A 14,433-nucleotide genomic window follows, 5' to 3' on the forward strand; every position below is an offset into this window, starting at 1 on the left:
CATCCCAAACAGCAGGGCCTGGCCAGCAGGGACCTGCACAGGGCAGACTGACTTCTGCTGCTCTGGGACAATGACAGAGCTTCATGGGGCTGGGGACACCCCAAATGCCAGCAGTGGGGTCAGCCAGCCCTACCAGACACTGCAGCTGCTGCCCTGGGACAATGACAGCTCCACCCTGAGCTCCATGGGGCTGGGGACATCCCCAAAGGCCAGCAGTGGGGTCTGACAGCCCCAGCAGACATTGCAGCTGCTGCTCTGGGACAATGACAGCCCCATTGGGGTGGTGGACACTCCAAAGCCCCAGCTCTGCCCACCCTAAAGCTCAGCCAGCCCCTGCAGACACTGCAGCTGGAACTGAGCTCCCAGAGCCGATTACAGCCCAAGGGCATTACTGCTGTTCTTGCTGCCACCCTTCCTTTCCCACACAGGATTATCCTGTCTGCACACAGCTCCCAAAATCTGATGGGGAATTCAGGAAAATGCCCCGTGCTGGGCCCAGAGCTGAGCTCCAGAGGGCTCCCTGTGCCAGGAGAGAGAGCTGCAGGTGTCCCCCTGCCTTGGGACACCTCCTGGGGCAGAAAGGACAGCGGGGACAAGCACCCAGCTCAGCACAGAGAGGGCTGGCAGGGAAAACAATCACCTCAGGCTTTCCCCATGGACGAACATGAGCTGCAGTCCTGACAGAGCACCCACAGTCCTGGCTGACACCTTCACACAATCACAGAATAATGAGGCTGGCAGAGACCTCTGAGATCATCGAGCCCAACCTGTGCCCCAACACCTCAATCAGACTATAGCACCAAGTGCCATGGCCAGGCTTTTTTTAAACACATGTGTCAGCACAGAAAGGCAAAAATCCTCAGCATCCAGAGCTCCAACATCTGCTCTTTGGGCCAGCCCAATCTCAGCCCCCACTTCTCCCTCCAGCTCCATCCCAATCCCCATCCCTGCCTTTCTGCCGGCCAGATTTTGGCAGAAAAGTGATATTACACACTTCTAATCAACTGCACAGCTGTAATGTCAGTGCTACCCATCAATTCTGGGAGCCTTTTCCATGGCCTCAGGTCAAAATGCAGTGCTCTCCTGGGAGTCAGAGTGTGCCACAAAATCACAGAATGATGAGGTTGGAAGAGACCTCTGAGATCGAGTCCAACCTGTGCCCTAACACCTCAACCACACTCTAGCACCAAGTGCCATGTCCAGTGTTGATTTAAACACATCCAGAGATGGTGGTTCCACCCCCTCCCTGGGAAGAGCATTCCAGTGCTTTATTATTCTTTTGGTGGAAAGTTTCTTCCTAATATCCAACCTACACCTTCCCTTCTTGAAGCAGCTTTCCCTAAAAACTCATGGAAGAAAATCAAGAAAATCCCACTCAGGGAGGGAGCTGGGGACACACCATCAATGGAAGCAGTAATTAAAAGAATTGCTATTTATTGCTCTAAAATGAATTCCCCATCCCTGGCAGTGTCCCAGGCCAGGTTGGAGCACCTGGGACAGTGGGGGTGTCCCTGCCATGGCAGGGGTGGCACTGGGTGGGTTTTAAGGTCCCTTCCAGCCCACAGCAGTCTGTGATGCTGTGAAACACCCCAGAGCCCCCTATGGCACTGCCAGCCCTGCCAGCCCAGGCAGTGACAAGGCCAAGGTGTCCCCAGGAGAGGCTGCAGCCCTGGCCAGCCCAGCCCAGCCCAGAGCAGCTCCCAGAGCAGCTCCAGCCCTGCTGACACACCTGCTGGGAGGGGGCTGTGGCCCAGCTGCTCTCAGCCCCACGGAGCTGCAGCCACAAATGTTATCTGCACTTTCTCCTGCCCGGGGCAGCTGCCACTTCACAGCAAACATCAGCAGCATCAGCAGAGGAGCACAGGAGCCTCCCTGGGATGTGCCCACACCAGCAGGGCAAGGAGCAGCGATGTCGGAGCATTTCACAGCCCAAAATGCTCCAGCCACACACGGGGAGATGGCACCAAGAACACCAAACTCCATCCTTGGGTGAGAAAGCAGGGCCAGGGGTGCCCAAAGCCAGGTGTGCAGTGTGAGCAGACCTGCCCTGCCCAGGCTCCTGCCCCTGCCCAGGCTGCCCCAAGCAGCACCTCAAACCAAAATACTGCAGCCACACACGGGGAGATGGCATCAAGGACTGTTCTGGGTGAGAAAGCAGGGCCAGAGGTGCCCAAAGCCAGGTGTGAAGTGCAGGCAGAGCTGGGGCTGCCCAGGTTCCTGCCCCTGCCCAGGCTCCTGCCCCAAGCTCCCTGGCAGGAGGGCAGAGCTGGCTGTGCCCAGCCCCAGAGAGCAGCAGGGGCAGCTCCTGCAGGCTCTGCAGCACACAGGGCTCTTTGTTTTATTTATTAAACAGCAGCAGATTGCTCCAGGCAGCTCTAATCCACACTCGGTTTCCATAGACACTCGCTGCTTCCCCAGCACAGTTCCCAGGCAGCAGCAGCAGCAGCAGTGCTGGGGGAGCAGCTCTGACACCGAACCCAGAGCCCAGGGGCTGCTCCCCACTCCTGCAGCCTTCAGAGCCCTTTCAGCTCCAGCTCTCTGTTAATTGCCTGCCCCGGAGAGACACTTTAATGAGCACTCGGCCAGAGCTGCGGGAGGCACGGAGGAGGAGGAGGAGGAGGAGGAGGAGGGGCTCACCTGGGACTGCAGACACCAGACCAAGGCCCATCTCGCTCCATGAGAGCCTTAACAAGGTGCAGCATCCCAGGTGGAGCTGGGAGAGTCTCCTCAAACAATGGGAGAGACCTGGGAGGGTCCCCTCAAATTGTGGGGGGACCTGGGAGAGCCACCTGAGACCATGGGGGGACCTCAGAGGACCACCCTAAACCATGGGGGAACCTTGGAGGGTCCCCTCAGACCCTTGGAGGGTCCCCCCAGACCAGGGCTGTAAGAAGGGAGGACACAGGAGGATGCCTGGGCAATAGGGAGGCTGGAAAAGCAGCTGCCCTTTAAGGGATTTCCTGAGAAACGAGGGTGAGAAAGGGGAAGGAGGCAGCAGCAGTCACAGCTCGTGACTGGAGTGGGCAAACACATTGCCATGGAGTGGGCAAACACAAACCCCTGGCAGTGGGCACAGGGAGGCTCCAGCAGGGCAGGGCTGCTGCAGCCAGGGCACAGCCCCAGCCCCACAGCACAGGGGGACCCCCACAGCACAGCCCACCAGCCCTTCCCTCTCCCCTGCCCCTCCAGAGGCCCCTGAGGAGCAGCTCAGCCCCAGCTCCCCGGCCAAAACCTGCTGCTTCCCCTTCTCCAAGTGAGAACAAAGCACCACAAAACCACCCTGAGCCACAGCCCTGACACTCAGGCTATCAGGGGGTTTTCCAGGCTGCATCAGCAGTAAATCCAGAGACACTGCAAGCACTGAGCTCTGCTCGCCAGCAGCACCAAAGATCTGTTTCAGTCCTGGGAATCTCCAGAAATCTCCATTCAGCAGCAAATGGGGACTTACCCAATTCTTTTGATCCTTGGCTTTCACTGGCTAACTCCCCCATCTTCACCAGAGCATCAAAGTACCCCTTGGCTGCATATGTCATGCCTAAAAAGCACCAAAAAACGAGGTTATGCTCTCCTTAAAGGCTGCTGGAACTTCTGGGGCACTGAGGAGACTCTGGACACTAAAACAGGCATTACCACAAAGGGCCCAGCCCCACGGGGAGGGAGCACACAACAAACAGAGGAAAGGCAGCAAAGGGAGCTGGAGCAGTGAGATTACAGGGTAATTCAGCATTAGAAAAGGTGCATGCAGGACTGTGGTGGTTTCCATTGCAGTGCAAGCATCGGGCTGCTGGGAGAAATCACTGCAGAATAATTGAATATCACAGACTTTCATTACAGCTCAGCCTTGTTTGTTGACATTCCAGCTCCACGCTCCACTCTAATCAGATAAGCAGGGGGTTTCCTCTAATCACAGAACACGCTGTACAGCCCCAGCTCCAGCTTCCAGCGCTGCCCCTGCTCTGCCTCCTGGGCTCTGCCCTTCCTCCAGCTGCCCCCAGCTCGGGATCCAGGGCAGGGATGAGCCAAGCCAAGTTAAAAATTACAGGAAGACCCCTGGCTGCACAGCAGGGATGTGGGAAAAGCACAAAGGCAGTGATCCCAGTGCTTATCCCAAAGGGCCACGGCTGGTGGGACAGGGCAGCACGGGGCAAACAGCTCCACCTCCCCCAGGTAGTTAAACATCAGGAGAATCAATCAAAACCACAGTCCCAAGGGTCAGCACCTCCTCCCCCTGTCAGACACTGCCCTGCTGCCAGGAGGGAACCAGCAGGGAAAAGCAGCCCCAAACCAGGAACCCCATTCTGCTGGGATGCCCTGGAATCTGGGAAAGCTGCTGCCGGTGGGGAGGGTGCTCTGTGCCCCAGGAATGTCTGTGCCCCAGGAATGTCTGTGCCCCAGGAATTTTGGGAAAGAGGGTGCCCTGAGCCCCTGGAATTTTTGGAAGCTGCTGCCAGTGTGAAGGGTGCCCTGTGCCCCTGGAATTTCTACGCCCCTGGAATGTCTGGAAAGCTGCTGCCAGTGTGAAGGGTGCCCTGTGCCCCCTCCCTGGGGATCAGAGGGCCCTGGGCAGTGGAGCTGGACGGGCACTGCCCCGTCACGCTGGGTGAGCCATTAAATCCCAGCTCAAAGCAGTGCCCAGCGCTGGCAGGACGCTGTGTCCGGGCACCTGGGAACAGGGGGAGGGCTCAGAAACCCTCCTGGGAACAGCCAGGAGCTCACCTGACCTGGGAGAAAGGAAAGGAGAGGGGGAAAAGGAGAGGGGGAAAAGGAGAGGGGCTGCAGGCAGGGAGCAGGATCCTCCCCAAAGGTCGGGTCCCAAAGCCTGACACTTCAGGCACCAAAGGGATTTTTTCCCCCCTGGCTGAAGGTGATGACAGACTCTGCCCCACGGGCATTTTCACTGGGATTATTCCAAAATCAAATCCAGGAGACACGTGCAGCTCTGAAGGGAGCAGAGCCCTCCCTGGAAAAACAGAGCTCTGGGTTAAGCAGAGCTTAAAGCTCCTTTAAACCCAGCTGAGGAGGGCCCGGGCAGTGCACAAAGCCAGTTTAAGTAACTCAAAATAGCCCATTTTGGGGTTTAATCAATTCCTAGCTTCCTTTTGATCACTTAAACCTACACCTCCCTAATGGCTCCCAATAGGATCCTGCATTCCCAATCAAGAGCTGCCATCAAGACTTTTGGGCTTTTCCCTTCTCTTCATTCTTCTGGGCAATTTAAACATTTCAACAGCACCTCTTTAAACAGAGCTTAAAACCTCAATTCTCAATACTTTAAACAAACATTCAAAGCACTGTTTGCAGATGTGTTTTGTTATCCTGCTGCCTCCCAGCATTTTCTCCCTGGAATCCCTCCTGCATCCATGGCCTTGCACATCACCACCCTCACAGTTCCTTCCCCATGGGAACAAGCAACTTTTCCAGAAAAAACTCAAGATTTTCAACAAAAACCCCAAAGATTTTCAACAAAAGCCCCCAAGATTTTCCACAAAAACCCCCAAGATTTTGCAGCTTTCCCCCTCCCAGCCTGGCAGCCCCAAAGTCACTTACTTGCTAAGGCTTTTTCATAGGTCTTCCCCATAGAAATGAAATTCCTGAGGCTGGGATTGAACTGCTCCATGATGGTCTAAAGGGGAGAGAACAAGGCTGGGATTAGCAGGGGTGATGGGGAGTGGGGTGAGCAGCTCCATGCTCAGCTCTGTCCTGATAAACACAAAAAGAGAGCAAAAAAAAATCCTCCTAGCTCCGTGAAGAGGCCCCAGGATCCTGCACTGAGGAAGATCACGCTGGGTCTGAGCACAGGAGGGACAGGAACAAGGGGGTTCTGTAGTGCCCCAGCACCAGGTGCTTTCCAGGAGAGGAAAGTGAATGCTCCAACCAGAAAATTACCAGATATAGCAAAAATAACCATAATAACAACTGTAAGTGGCTGTTGGGGGCAGCAGCAGCCCTCAGACCAAGCAGGGAGGTGACCCAAGAGCTGGGGATGGTGATGTCCCAACCCCAGGATGGCCACAGAGAGCAGCAGGAAGGGCGGGAGAGCAGAATCCCAAATGTGCAGCCAGGATGGGGCAGAGCAGAACCCCCAGCAGCCCTGAGCTGTGCTGGGGGTGACACCAGGGTCCCTTGGCACTGCCCAGGGTGAGGGTCAGCGTGGGCAGCACAGCCGGAGCTCTCCTGCCCCGCCCCAGGGCCCTCAGCTCCGATGGGGGAAGGAATAATCGGCTCAGGAGAACAAGAAGGGCTCTGTGTGTGCACAGCCCTCCCCTCACCCCACCCCAAAATCCCAGATCCCCATTCCCTGCCTGCACCCTCTGCATCCAGCCCAGCCCCAGAGCCGGTCCTGAGCCCCTGCCCCACCTTGGGGACACCGTCCTGCCAAGGGGCCACCAGAAAACGGAGCTCAGGGCCTGAGTGCATGTGAGGGGGGATGCACCACGGGCATTCCTGCTGGGAATGGGGCATTGCTGAGGGGAATGAGGGCATCGCTGAGGGGAATGGGGGCATCGCTGCAGGGAATGGGGCATCTCTGCTGGGAACAGGGGCTCTGCACACCCAGGCCGCTGGCAGAGCCCCAGCCCGGGCAGGGAGGGAAGACAGGCAGACACTTACAGGAATAAGCTGATTAAGCATCTGTCACCTCCTCTCAGGCTGCCCCAACACTACAAAGCTCATTTTCTACCTGAGGCATTCTTATCCCAGTCCTTGCTGCCCGGCCCTCGGGTCTGACAGCTGAATTCTCTCCCCACGTGTGCAGGGCTCAGGCAGAGCCCCCTCAGGGTTCCCGCGGGCAGGACTCTGTGTGGGGCACGGGCAGAGGGGTGGCATCACCCCAGTGCTGCTGCTTCAGCAGGAATCTGCTCGTCCTTCCAGGCCGGGGGTGTCCCCAGAGCCTGTCCCCAGCAGCTCCCCACAGCACCAGCCACCACTGCAAAGGGCAGACGATGACTGACGAGGTTAATGAGGAGCTGGCCCGCTAATTAAGGCTGCAGGCCAACACCAGGGCCCCTGGAAGCTGTTTTGGGGCAGCTCAGAGCACTTTGGTGGATGTGCTCAGCCTGAAAGGAGAAAAATGAACCTGTAGCAACAAGCCAGGTGTTCTCCAGCGTGTAGGAGACAATTGCACAGCGGTTAATTAGCACTGGCAGGATTGCTCCATCCTGCCCACACCACGTTGAACTCCAGTCCAAAATGAGCACCAGAGGCTGGGATCAGTGGCCATGGCAGGGACAGGGACAATTCCCCTGCCCACAGCAGGGACAGGGACACAGCCCCATGCTCAGCCCGAGCTCTCTGAGGCTGAGCAATAGTTAAGCAGCAGAAATGCTGGCAGAATCTCTGCAGGGAGGAGATTTTTGGGCGGTTTGCAGGTTCAGAGCAGTGTTTGTGTACGAGGACGTGCACAGGGATATGTAAATAGTGTGATTTTCTCAGCAGTGCCCGTGTAAACACACCGTCCTGAGCATGAAACCCAGGGAATTAATGATGGAACCGGATCCCCAGGCAAAGCACCGTCCAAAATCCAGCACATCCTGCCCAAAGCAGAGGGAATCAAAGCACAGCCCAGCCCTGGCACTGCTCAGGGCAGGTCCTGCTCCCCACTGATCCACAAGAGACATTTTAAAGCAACAAATAAAGAGATAAAATCCCCGAAGAGGCTCGTGGGGCCGCTGAAGGAGCGGGAAGGTGACTCTGTGCTGGCCAAATAAAATTCACCAGCCCCCAGGAGGAAGTTTGCTGAAAGTGAATGTTTTTAAAACATTGTCTGGAGCCTCCAACAAAAACAGCCTGGCAGGATGAGAGCAGTGACAAGGGCTCCTCACTCCAGAGATAAAAATAAAAATAGCCTTTTCCAAGCCCTGCTCTCACTCCAGGGTGGGAAGGGAAGGTGACTCCAGAGGCTTCTCACCCCCCTCCAGGTGAGAGCCCTGGCAAGGAGGAACAGTGGGGAATGAACAGGTTTGTGCCATGGGATGGCTCAGCAGCATCACCCCTCATGGCAAGGAGGAATGGTGGGGAATGAACGGGTTTGTGCCATGGGATGGCTCAGCAGTATCACCCTTCATGGCAAGGAGGAATGGTGGGGAATGAACGGGTTTGTGCCATGGGATGGCTCAGCAGCATCACCCTCACACCAGGGACATGCTGGAGCTGCTCCCCTGCCAACACAGGGCTCATCCCCTCCCTGGGGGCACCAGGGGCTCTGTGCCCCTCAGGAGGGGTGAATCCAGGCTTGCAGGGCACCAGCAGCAAAGGAAATATCCAATAGCACTGTGGCAGTGAAAGCAAATCTCGTTCTCCCCAGATTTTTGCCCCCTCAGCAGCACCCACAAGTTGTTTGCCTTCCATGGGCTGCCTGGGCAGAGTTCAGAAAAACACAGACACAAAACCTGGCAGCCAAGGGTTGAAACGGCTTTGCTTTGTTCCACTGAGCTGAATTCCCTGGGTAATACCACTCAGCTCCCCGGGATTGGCACGGCTTTGTTCAGCTGCCAAAAATGAAACTAATGCAAAGCACAAGGTCTCCAGGACACAGCCCTGCTCCGTGGGCTGGGGGAAGAGGCAGCACAAACAGGGTCCCTTTTCTGCCCTCTGAGCACACTCCAGCTACAGCCAGGATGCTCCAAGCCCTAAATTAGCCCTTAAGGAAAAGTTTAGAATCAGGGCAAAGAATAAAACACCCCGAGCTGGAAGGAACCCGCAAGGATCATGGAATTTCAGCTCCTCAATCCTAAATTTTTAAGCCCTGCTCAAGCTGGAAGTGGCTCACACAAGTCCTGCTCAGCAGCTGAAGGGCAGCATTCCCAACACATCCCTGGAAGGGCTCCAAACCCACACGGATGTGGCACCTGGGGCCGTGGCTCAGCAGCACTGAGGGAATGGTTGGATCTGATGCACTCAGAGGGCTTTTCCAACCTTTTTAAGGATTTTGTGGCTCCCTGCAGGCCTGACCCTGCACAGGGCCCAGCCAGGGATTCCCTGGGTGACCACAATGATTCCCTGGGTGACTATGAGGATTCCCTGGATGATCCTCATCCCTGGGTGACCACGATGATTCCCTGGGTGACCACGATGATTCCCTGGTGTCACTCATCCCTGGGTGACCATGAGGATTCCCTGGGTGACCCCCATCCCTGGGTGACCACGAGGAGCAGGCTGAAGGGACAGCACCACGGGACTCTCACTGCCACTGAGCTGCAGAAACAGCTCAGCCCCAAGGAAGTTTTGTGTCTAAATGGGTCAGTCCTGCTCCGGGAGCACTTTCATCATTTTGCTATCAATATTTAATGCTCAGCAAAGCCCAGTGCTGCCTCCTCCATCACAGCTTGTCCTGCCTGGCACCATCAGCAGCGGCCCTGGGGGTTTCAAGAGCCAAGTTTCTGTCAAGACAGAGCCCAGGGAAAATCAGGGGGAAAAGGGAAAAATCCAGTTCCCATCCAAAGGCATTGAGTTTCTCCTGGCTGTCATGCCAGAGGATGAAGGGACCCAAGACTCAGGGAAAGAGCTCTGAACATCTCTGTGTTGGGGTCTGGGCTTGAGGAGAGCTGGGATGAGGATCCACAGGGGGCTCAGAGCCCCCAGCACTGTGGGAACACCCTCAGCACCCAGCCCTGCAGGGCTGGGCCATCCTCGAGTCCTTGGGGCTGGGACCTCCCCAGAGGAGCCAGGAGGGTCCCACTGAGGTGGCACCAGGGGCTGAGCCCCGGGCTGTGCCCAGAGCAGCTGTGTGCCCTGTGCCCTGCTGCCCTGCAACACGAGCAGCAGCACTGAAACCTTAACCAGGGCAGGCTCAGCACCACGGGCACCCAGGGCACAGCAGCACCTGGGAGGGGAGCAGCACCCAGGGATCAGCACAGGACACCCAGGGGAGCAGCACCCAGCTCCAGCAGTGCGGGACACCCTGGCCAGGCAGGAGCTGCTGCTCCCCAACACCTCAGAGCCCACCTGCCTGCAGGTGTCCCATCCCCAGGGAGGCCAGGGGGGCTCTTCCAGCCTGGGATGATGGATGGATGGATGGATGGATGGATGGATGGATGGATGGATGGATGGATGGATGGATGGAGCAGCATTCCCAGCTCAAGAGCCCTGGCAGTGCCAGAGCCCAGCTCACCACGGAGCCCTGGGGTGCTCCCCAAAGATTTACCAAGGCTGCAGGAAGCCTCAAGGCAGGGAGAACAGGGCATGGAATTTGGGGTGCCACAGGCTGGCTCCGTCCTCCTGTGCCACACTCATCATCCCTGCACTCCAAACACACCAAACCAGCCCCAGTTTCCCTCCTGAACCCCTTGAGGAAGAATCGCTCCCCTCCCTCTGGACCTGAGGAGAGGCTGTGGTGCCACAGTAACATCGATTACAGCTGATGGGGAGCTAAGGACCCTCGGGAATTCTGTCCACACCTTTCTGCACGACAATTGATTACAGCTGATGGGGAGCTAAGGACCCTCAGGAAATCTGTCCATACCTTCCTGCACGACAATTCAGCTTGGAGTTGGGGGTGTTGTTAGGCAAACACCTCTTCAAAGGCAGAGCCACTCGCACACCACCACTGCAAACCCATCTCCCGCACGGAGAAATGGCTTTAAAATGAAATGGAGGTTGGGCTGTAAACGGCAATAATCTCATCTGGCAGGAGGAGACAGATCTGTCTTCGGGGGAAGGAAGATTTGCCAGTCCCTGCTTTCTGCAAAAAGACAATCCTGAGCAGGGGCTGAGCGGGGAGGGAGCTGCCCATCCTCATCCTCACCCTCATCCCCGCGGCCCGGGGCTCGGGGCAGAGCCCGGCCCAGCTGTGCCGCTACTCGGGGCTGCTGGCAGTGAATCAGCAGCGCCAAAGGTGGGATTACGTTGGCGGAAGGTGCCAGCAGCCTCCGTCTCCCTCTGTAATTACTCCCCGCGTGTAGGCAGCTGCCTGTAGTGGCAGCATCGGCTCGGGGGCGGCTGACAGCTCCTGCACCAGCTCATTAGCACAGTCACTCCCAGGGTGAGCGCTGCTTCTGCAAAACCATGACAATGGGCTCCCCAGCACAGCGCCTCGGGAAACACGGAGCCGGGCATGGGCAGCTCCTGCCAACCCAAACCAAATGGGCAGGGATGGGCAGGGGCACGGCGAGGGATGGGCACCCCGGGATGGGCAGGGGGCACGGCAAGGCTCGGGGTGCCCCAGGATGGGCACGGCAAGGCTCGGGCACCCAGCCTGGTCCCCACGGGATGGGGCTCGGTGGCATCGTGCCCCTCCCTGGGGTTGTCTCCTCCTGCCCATGGCAGCGTTCAGGCTCCTGCACAGGCCAAAAGAATACCTGGGTAAGGGGATTGAGGCACTGGGATTGAAGCACCAGGACTGGTTTTAGAGTCAGACTCCAAAGCTCCAGGAGGTCCAGAAGACCCCAGCCCCCAGGTGGCCCCAGGGGTGGCTGAAGTCCTCAATGGAGCAGGGACACTCCAGGTTCCTGCAGGCACCACATGGCACACACATCTCCAGAGGCCAGGAAAGCACTGCTGGCTTCAGAGCAGCCTCTGCCCTCCACAGGAAGCCAACCAGAGCCAGGACCACCCTCCGGCAGCTCCCAGCACCGAGACACTGATCCTGGGGGAACACACGAGATCTCCCGCAGCTCCATCTCCTCACTGCCTGCATCTGGCCGCTCCCACCGGCATCCCAGGGAGCCGAGGAGTTCCCTGGGGATGGAGAGCCGATGGAGAGCCCCAGCCCCGGCTGTTGGCACCCCGGGCACCCCCTGCCCTGCGCTCTGCCCCGGAACAGCCGGGCCAGTAGCGGCCCCTCAGCCCCGGTTCCCTGGGGACGGGCTCCGCACGTGTCGGGACAGACAGACAGCCCTGGGCCGGGCCCGGGGTGACGGTGACCCGCACCCCAACCCTGCCATTATCCCCGTGCTTCGAGGGCTCCACACCTCAAACAACAACTGAGTCACGGCCGGGGCTGCTCCCAGCCCCTGTTTGCCCAGGCGGTGCCAGCAGTGCCCGGGCACAGCGCTGGGTGCCAGCTCTGCCCCGGACCAAGGACAGCCGGCACGGGGGCATGTCCGGGCACACCAGCTGCCTGCCAGGCTGCCAGGGAGCCCCAGGGACCACAGCGACATGCCACCAAGATTCAGAGCGACCAAGATTTCGGGTGCCACAGCTCTGCCCGAGCAGCTGTTACACCCCAGAATCTCCAAAACCAACACTTCACAACTTCACCGCCTCGGTACTTTTTGTACTACATTCTTCTTTTTTTTTAATCTTTTTTTTTTCTTTCCCTGCTCTGTGCTCCCAGGTAACTCAATCCAAGCCCTTAAATCACAGGAAATCGTGCAAGCTTCCCAGTTTAACAAACGACATCCTGCGTTACACGTTGGGCTCCAGCAGTTTGATTACTCCGGCTCTCCAGACCCAGCAGAGCAGAAACCGCTTCCTTCGGGGGGGAACTCAAACCACACAAATTGTTGCATTTTCTCAGGACACGGGGAGCAAAGCAGAGAGGAAAAACTGAGAATTCCCGAACTCCAAAGGACGAGGAAGGCTCGGAGGGCTCTGGTTTGTGGCAGAGCAGAGTGCCGGGGGTTGCCCCGCTCGGGGGTGATGCGGGGACAGCGCTGCCCACCCGGGCTCGGGCATCCCCACGGGGGTCCCGGGTCCCTCGGTAAGGCCGGGAGTGCCCGGGGAGGGCTCGGGGGTCCCCCGGTAAGGCTGGGGGTGCCCGGGGAAGGCCCGGGGTGCCCCAGCGGCCCTGCCGGCCCGGCCGAGCGGCTCCGGGCACATCGCAGGGCCCCGGCGGCGCCTCCGCCCGCTCTGCCCCCGCGCGTCCCGGGGAGGGGAAACGCGATAATTCCAATAATTCAAATAACTCAAAGGCAGCAAGGCGGGCAGCCGGGCACCTGTTGCGGACTCACCTTGTAGACATTCTCGGTGAGGCGGTGCACCTCCTCGGAGCGGGCCATGCCGGGCGGGCCGGGCAGCACCATGGGCGGCTGCGGGCGGGCGGGCGGAGCCGGGCGCGGGCGCGGGGAAAGCGCGGAGCGGCGGCCGCCGAGCCTTTTATCAGCTCCCGGAGGCCGTGCCCGCCCCGGACCGCCCCGCACCGCCCCGGCCGGCCCCGCGGGGAGGAGCCGGGCCGGGCCGGGCCGTGCCGGGCTGGGAGTAACGAGAGGAGTACGAGCGGCGCGGGGGAGGGAAGGAGCGATGTGCCGCGCCGTGGCCCCCGTGCGGGATCACATGCCCATATCCCATGCCCGTTCCCCATCCCCATTTCTCATTCCCCATCCCCATTCCCCATTCCCCATTTCCCATTCCCATTCCCTATTCCCTTTCCCTATCCCTCATTCCCATGCCCATTCCCCATCCCCATTCCTCATCCCCATTCCCCTTCCCCATTCCTCCCCATTCCTCATTCCTCATTCCCATTCCCATCCTTCATTCCCATCCCCATTCCCCATTCCCCATGCTGCACCCCATTCCGTTCACACTCCATGTCCCTCCTCCACCCCACTGCCCATCCCACACCCCATAACCTACCCTACCCTCCTGCCGTGCCTCACCCCACAGCCCAGGACCCCACACCACCCCCCTGCTTTACCCCTCCCCGTGGCTCTCGCTGTGCCACACATCCCTGAGCTGTCCCCCCCTCCAGCCGCTGCTGGACCCCCACTCTGGGGCTGTGCTCCATCCCCAGCTGTGCCCTGGGGAGGGGATGAGAAGGAAGAGCTGCCCGTGGTTTGTGGGGTGCTGGGAAGGAGGGTGCACATTGCCCAGGGAGCCAGGAGAACAGGGTGGGATGAGCCATCACCACGACTACAGACGGGGATGCTCAGCCCAAGGGACACCAGCCCCTGCCTGCAACCTCACTGTCCCCGGGCTGTCCTGGCCAGCCAGGAGAGCCAGGATTCCCAAGGGAGCCTCCTGCCAGAGCTCCCTCAGGTCCCTGTGGGACACCCAAGCCATGCATCCCTGTCCTTCCCATGCCTCGGGCCAACAGCAGATTTTTCCCAGGTGCTGAGGGACAGGAGGAGCAGACCCATACCCTAGGGCCAGTGTCCCCATCCCTGTGCCCTAGTGCAAGTGTCCCCATCCCTGTGCCCTAGAGCAAGTGTCCCCATCCCTGTGCCCTCTTCCCCTGGGCATGGCCGCAGGGTGAGCGGCTGTTAAAGGAGCCTCAGGGCCAGGCTGTGCCCCTGGGCTGAGCCTTCCTCTCCCTCCTCTCTGCTGTGAGAAGCAGTGAAGGAGTTAAGGTGCTGAGTGTGTTATTTTCCCTCACATCCATCAATTCCGAGAACAAGGAGCCCAGGTCGATACCTTGGTCCCAAACCTCCCGTGTCTGTTCCCTTTCCCGCTCTCCCTCCCAGCCCTGGCAAAGGCCCAGGAGGGGCAGCTGCTCCCTCCGGCTGCCTCTGGGTCCCATTTTGGCTTCTGCCTCAGAGGTTCCACACTCCAGAGCACAGT

At 58.9% G+C, this 14,433-nt stretch overlaps 1 protein-coding gene across 5 annotated transcripts in view; it reads right to left on the reverse strand.

Annotated features, from left to right (window-relative positions):
- The window catches only part of BAIAP2 (BAR/IMD domain containing adaptor protein 2), a 38,322-nt gene extending 25,327 nt beyond the window's left edge, over window positions 1–12,995 (reverse strand). For all 5 annotated transcript variants that reach the window (XM_030962281.1, XM_030962277.1, XM_030962280.1 and 2 more), the window contains exons 1-3: window positions 12,888–12,995; window positions 5,548–5,623; window positions 3,449–3,535 (exon numbers count right to left, since the gene is read on the reverse strand). In XM_030962281.1, the coding sequence (XP_030818141.1) occupies window positions 3,449–3,535; window positions 5,548–5,623; window positions 12,888–12,959 (235 nt within the window). In that variant the 5' untranslated portion in view covers window positions 12,960–12,995. The remainder of the gene's footprint in view (window positions 1–3,448; window positions 3,536–5,547; window positions 5,624–12,887) is intronic.
- Between the last annotated feature and the right edge of the window lie 1,438 nt (window positions 12,996–14,433).

Source organism: Camarhynchus parvulus, chromosome 18, assembly GCF_901933205.1.
Source record: "Camarhynchus parvulus chromosome 18, STF_HiC, whole genome shotgun sequence".
In the NCBI taxonomy this organism is placed as follows: Eukaryota; Metazoa; Chordata; class Aves; order Passeriformes; family Thraupidae; genus Camarhynchus; species Camarhynchus parvulus.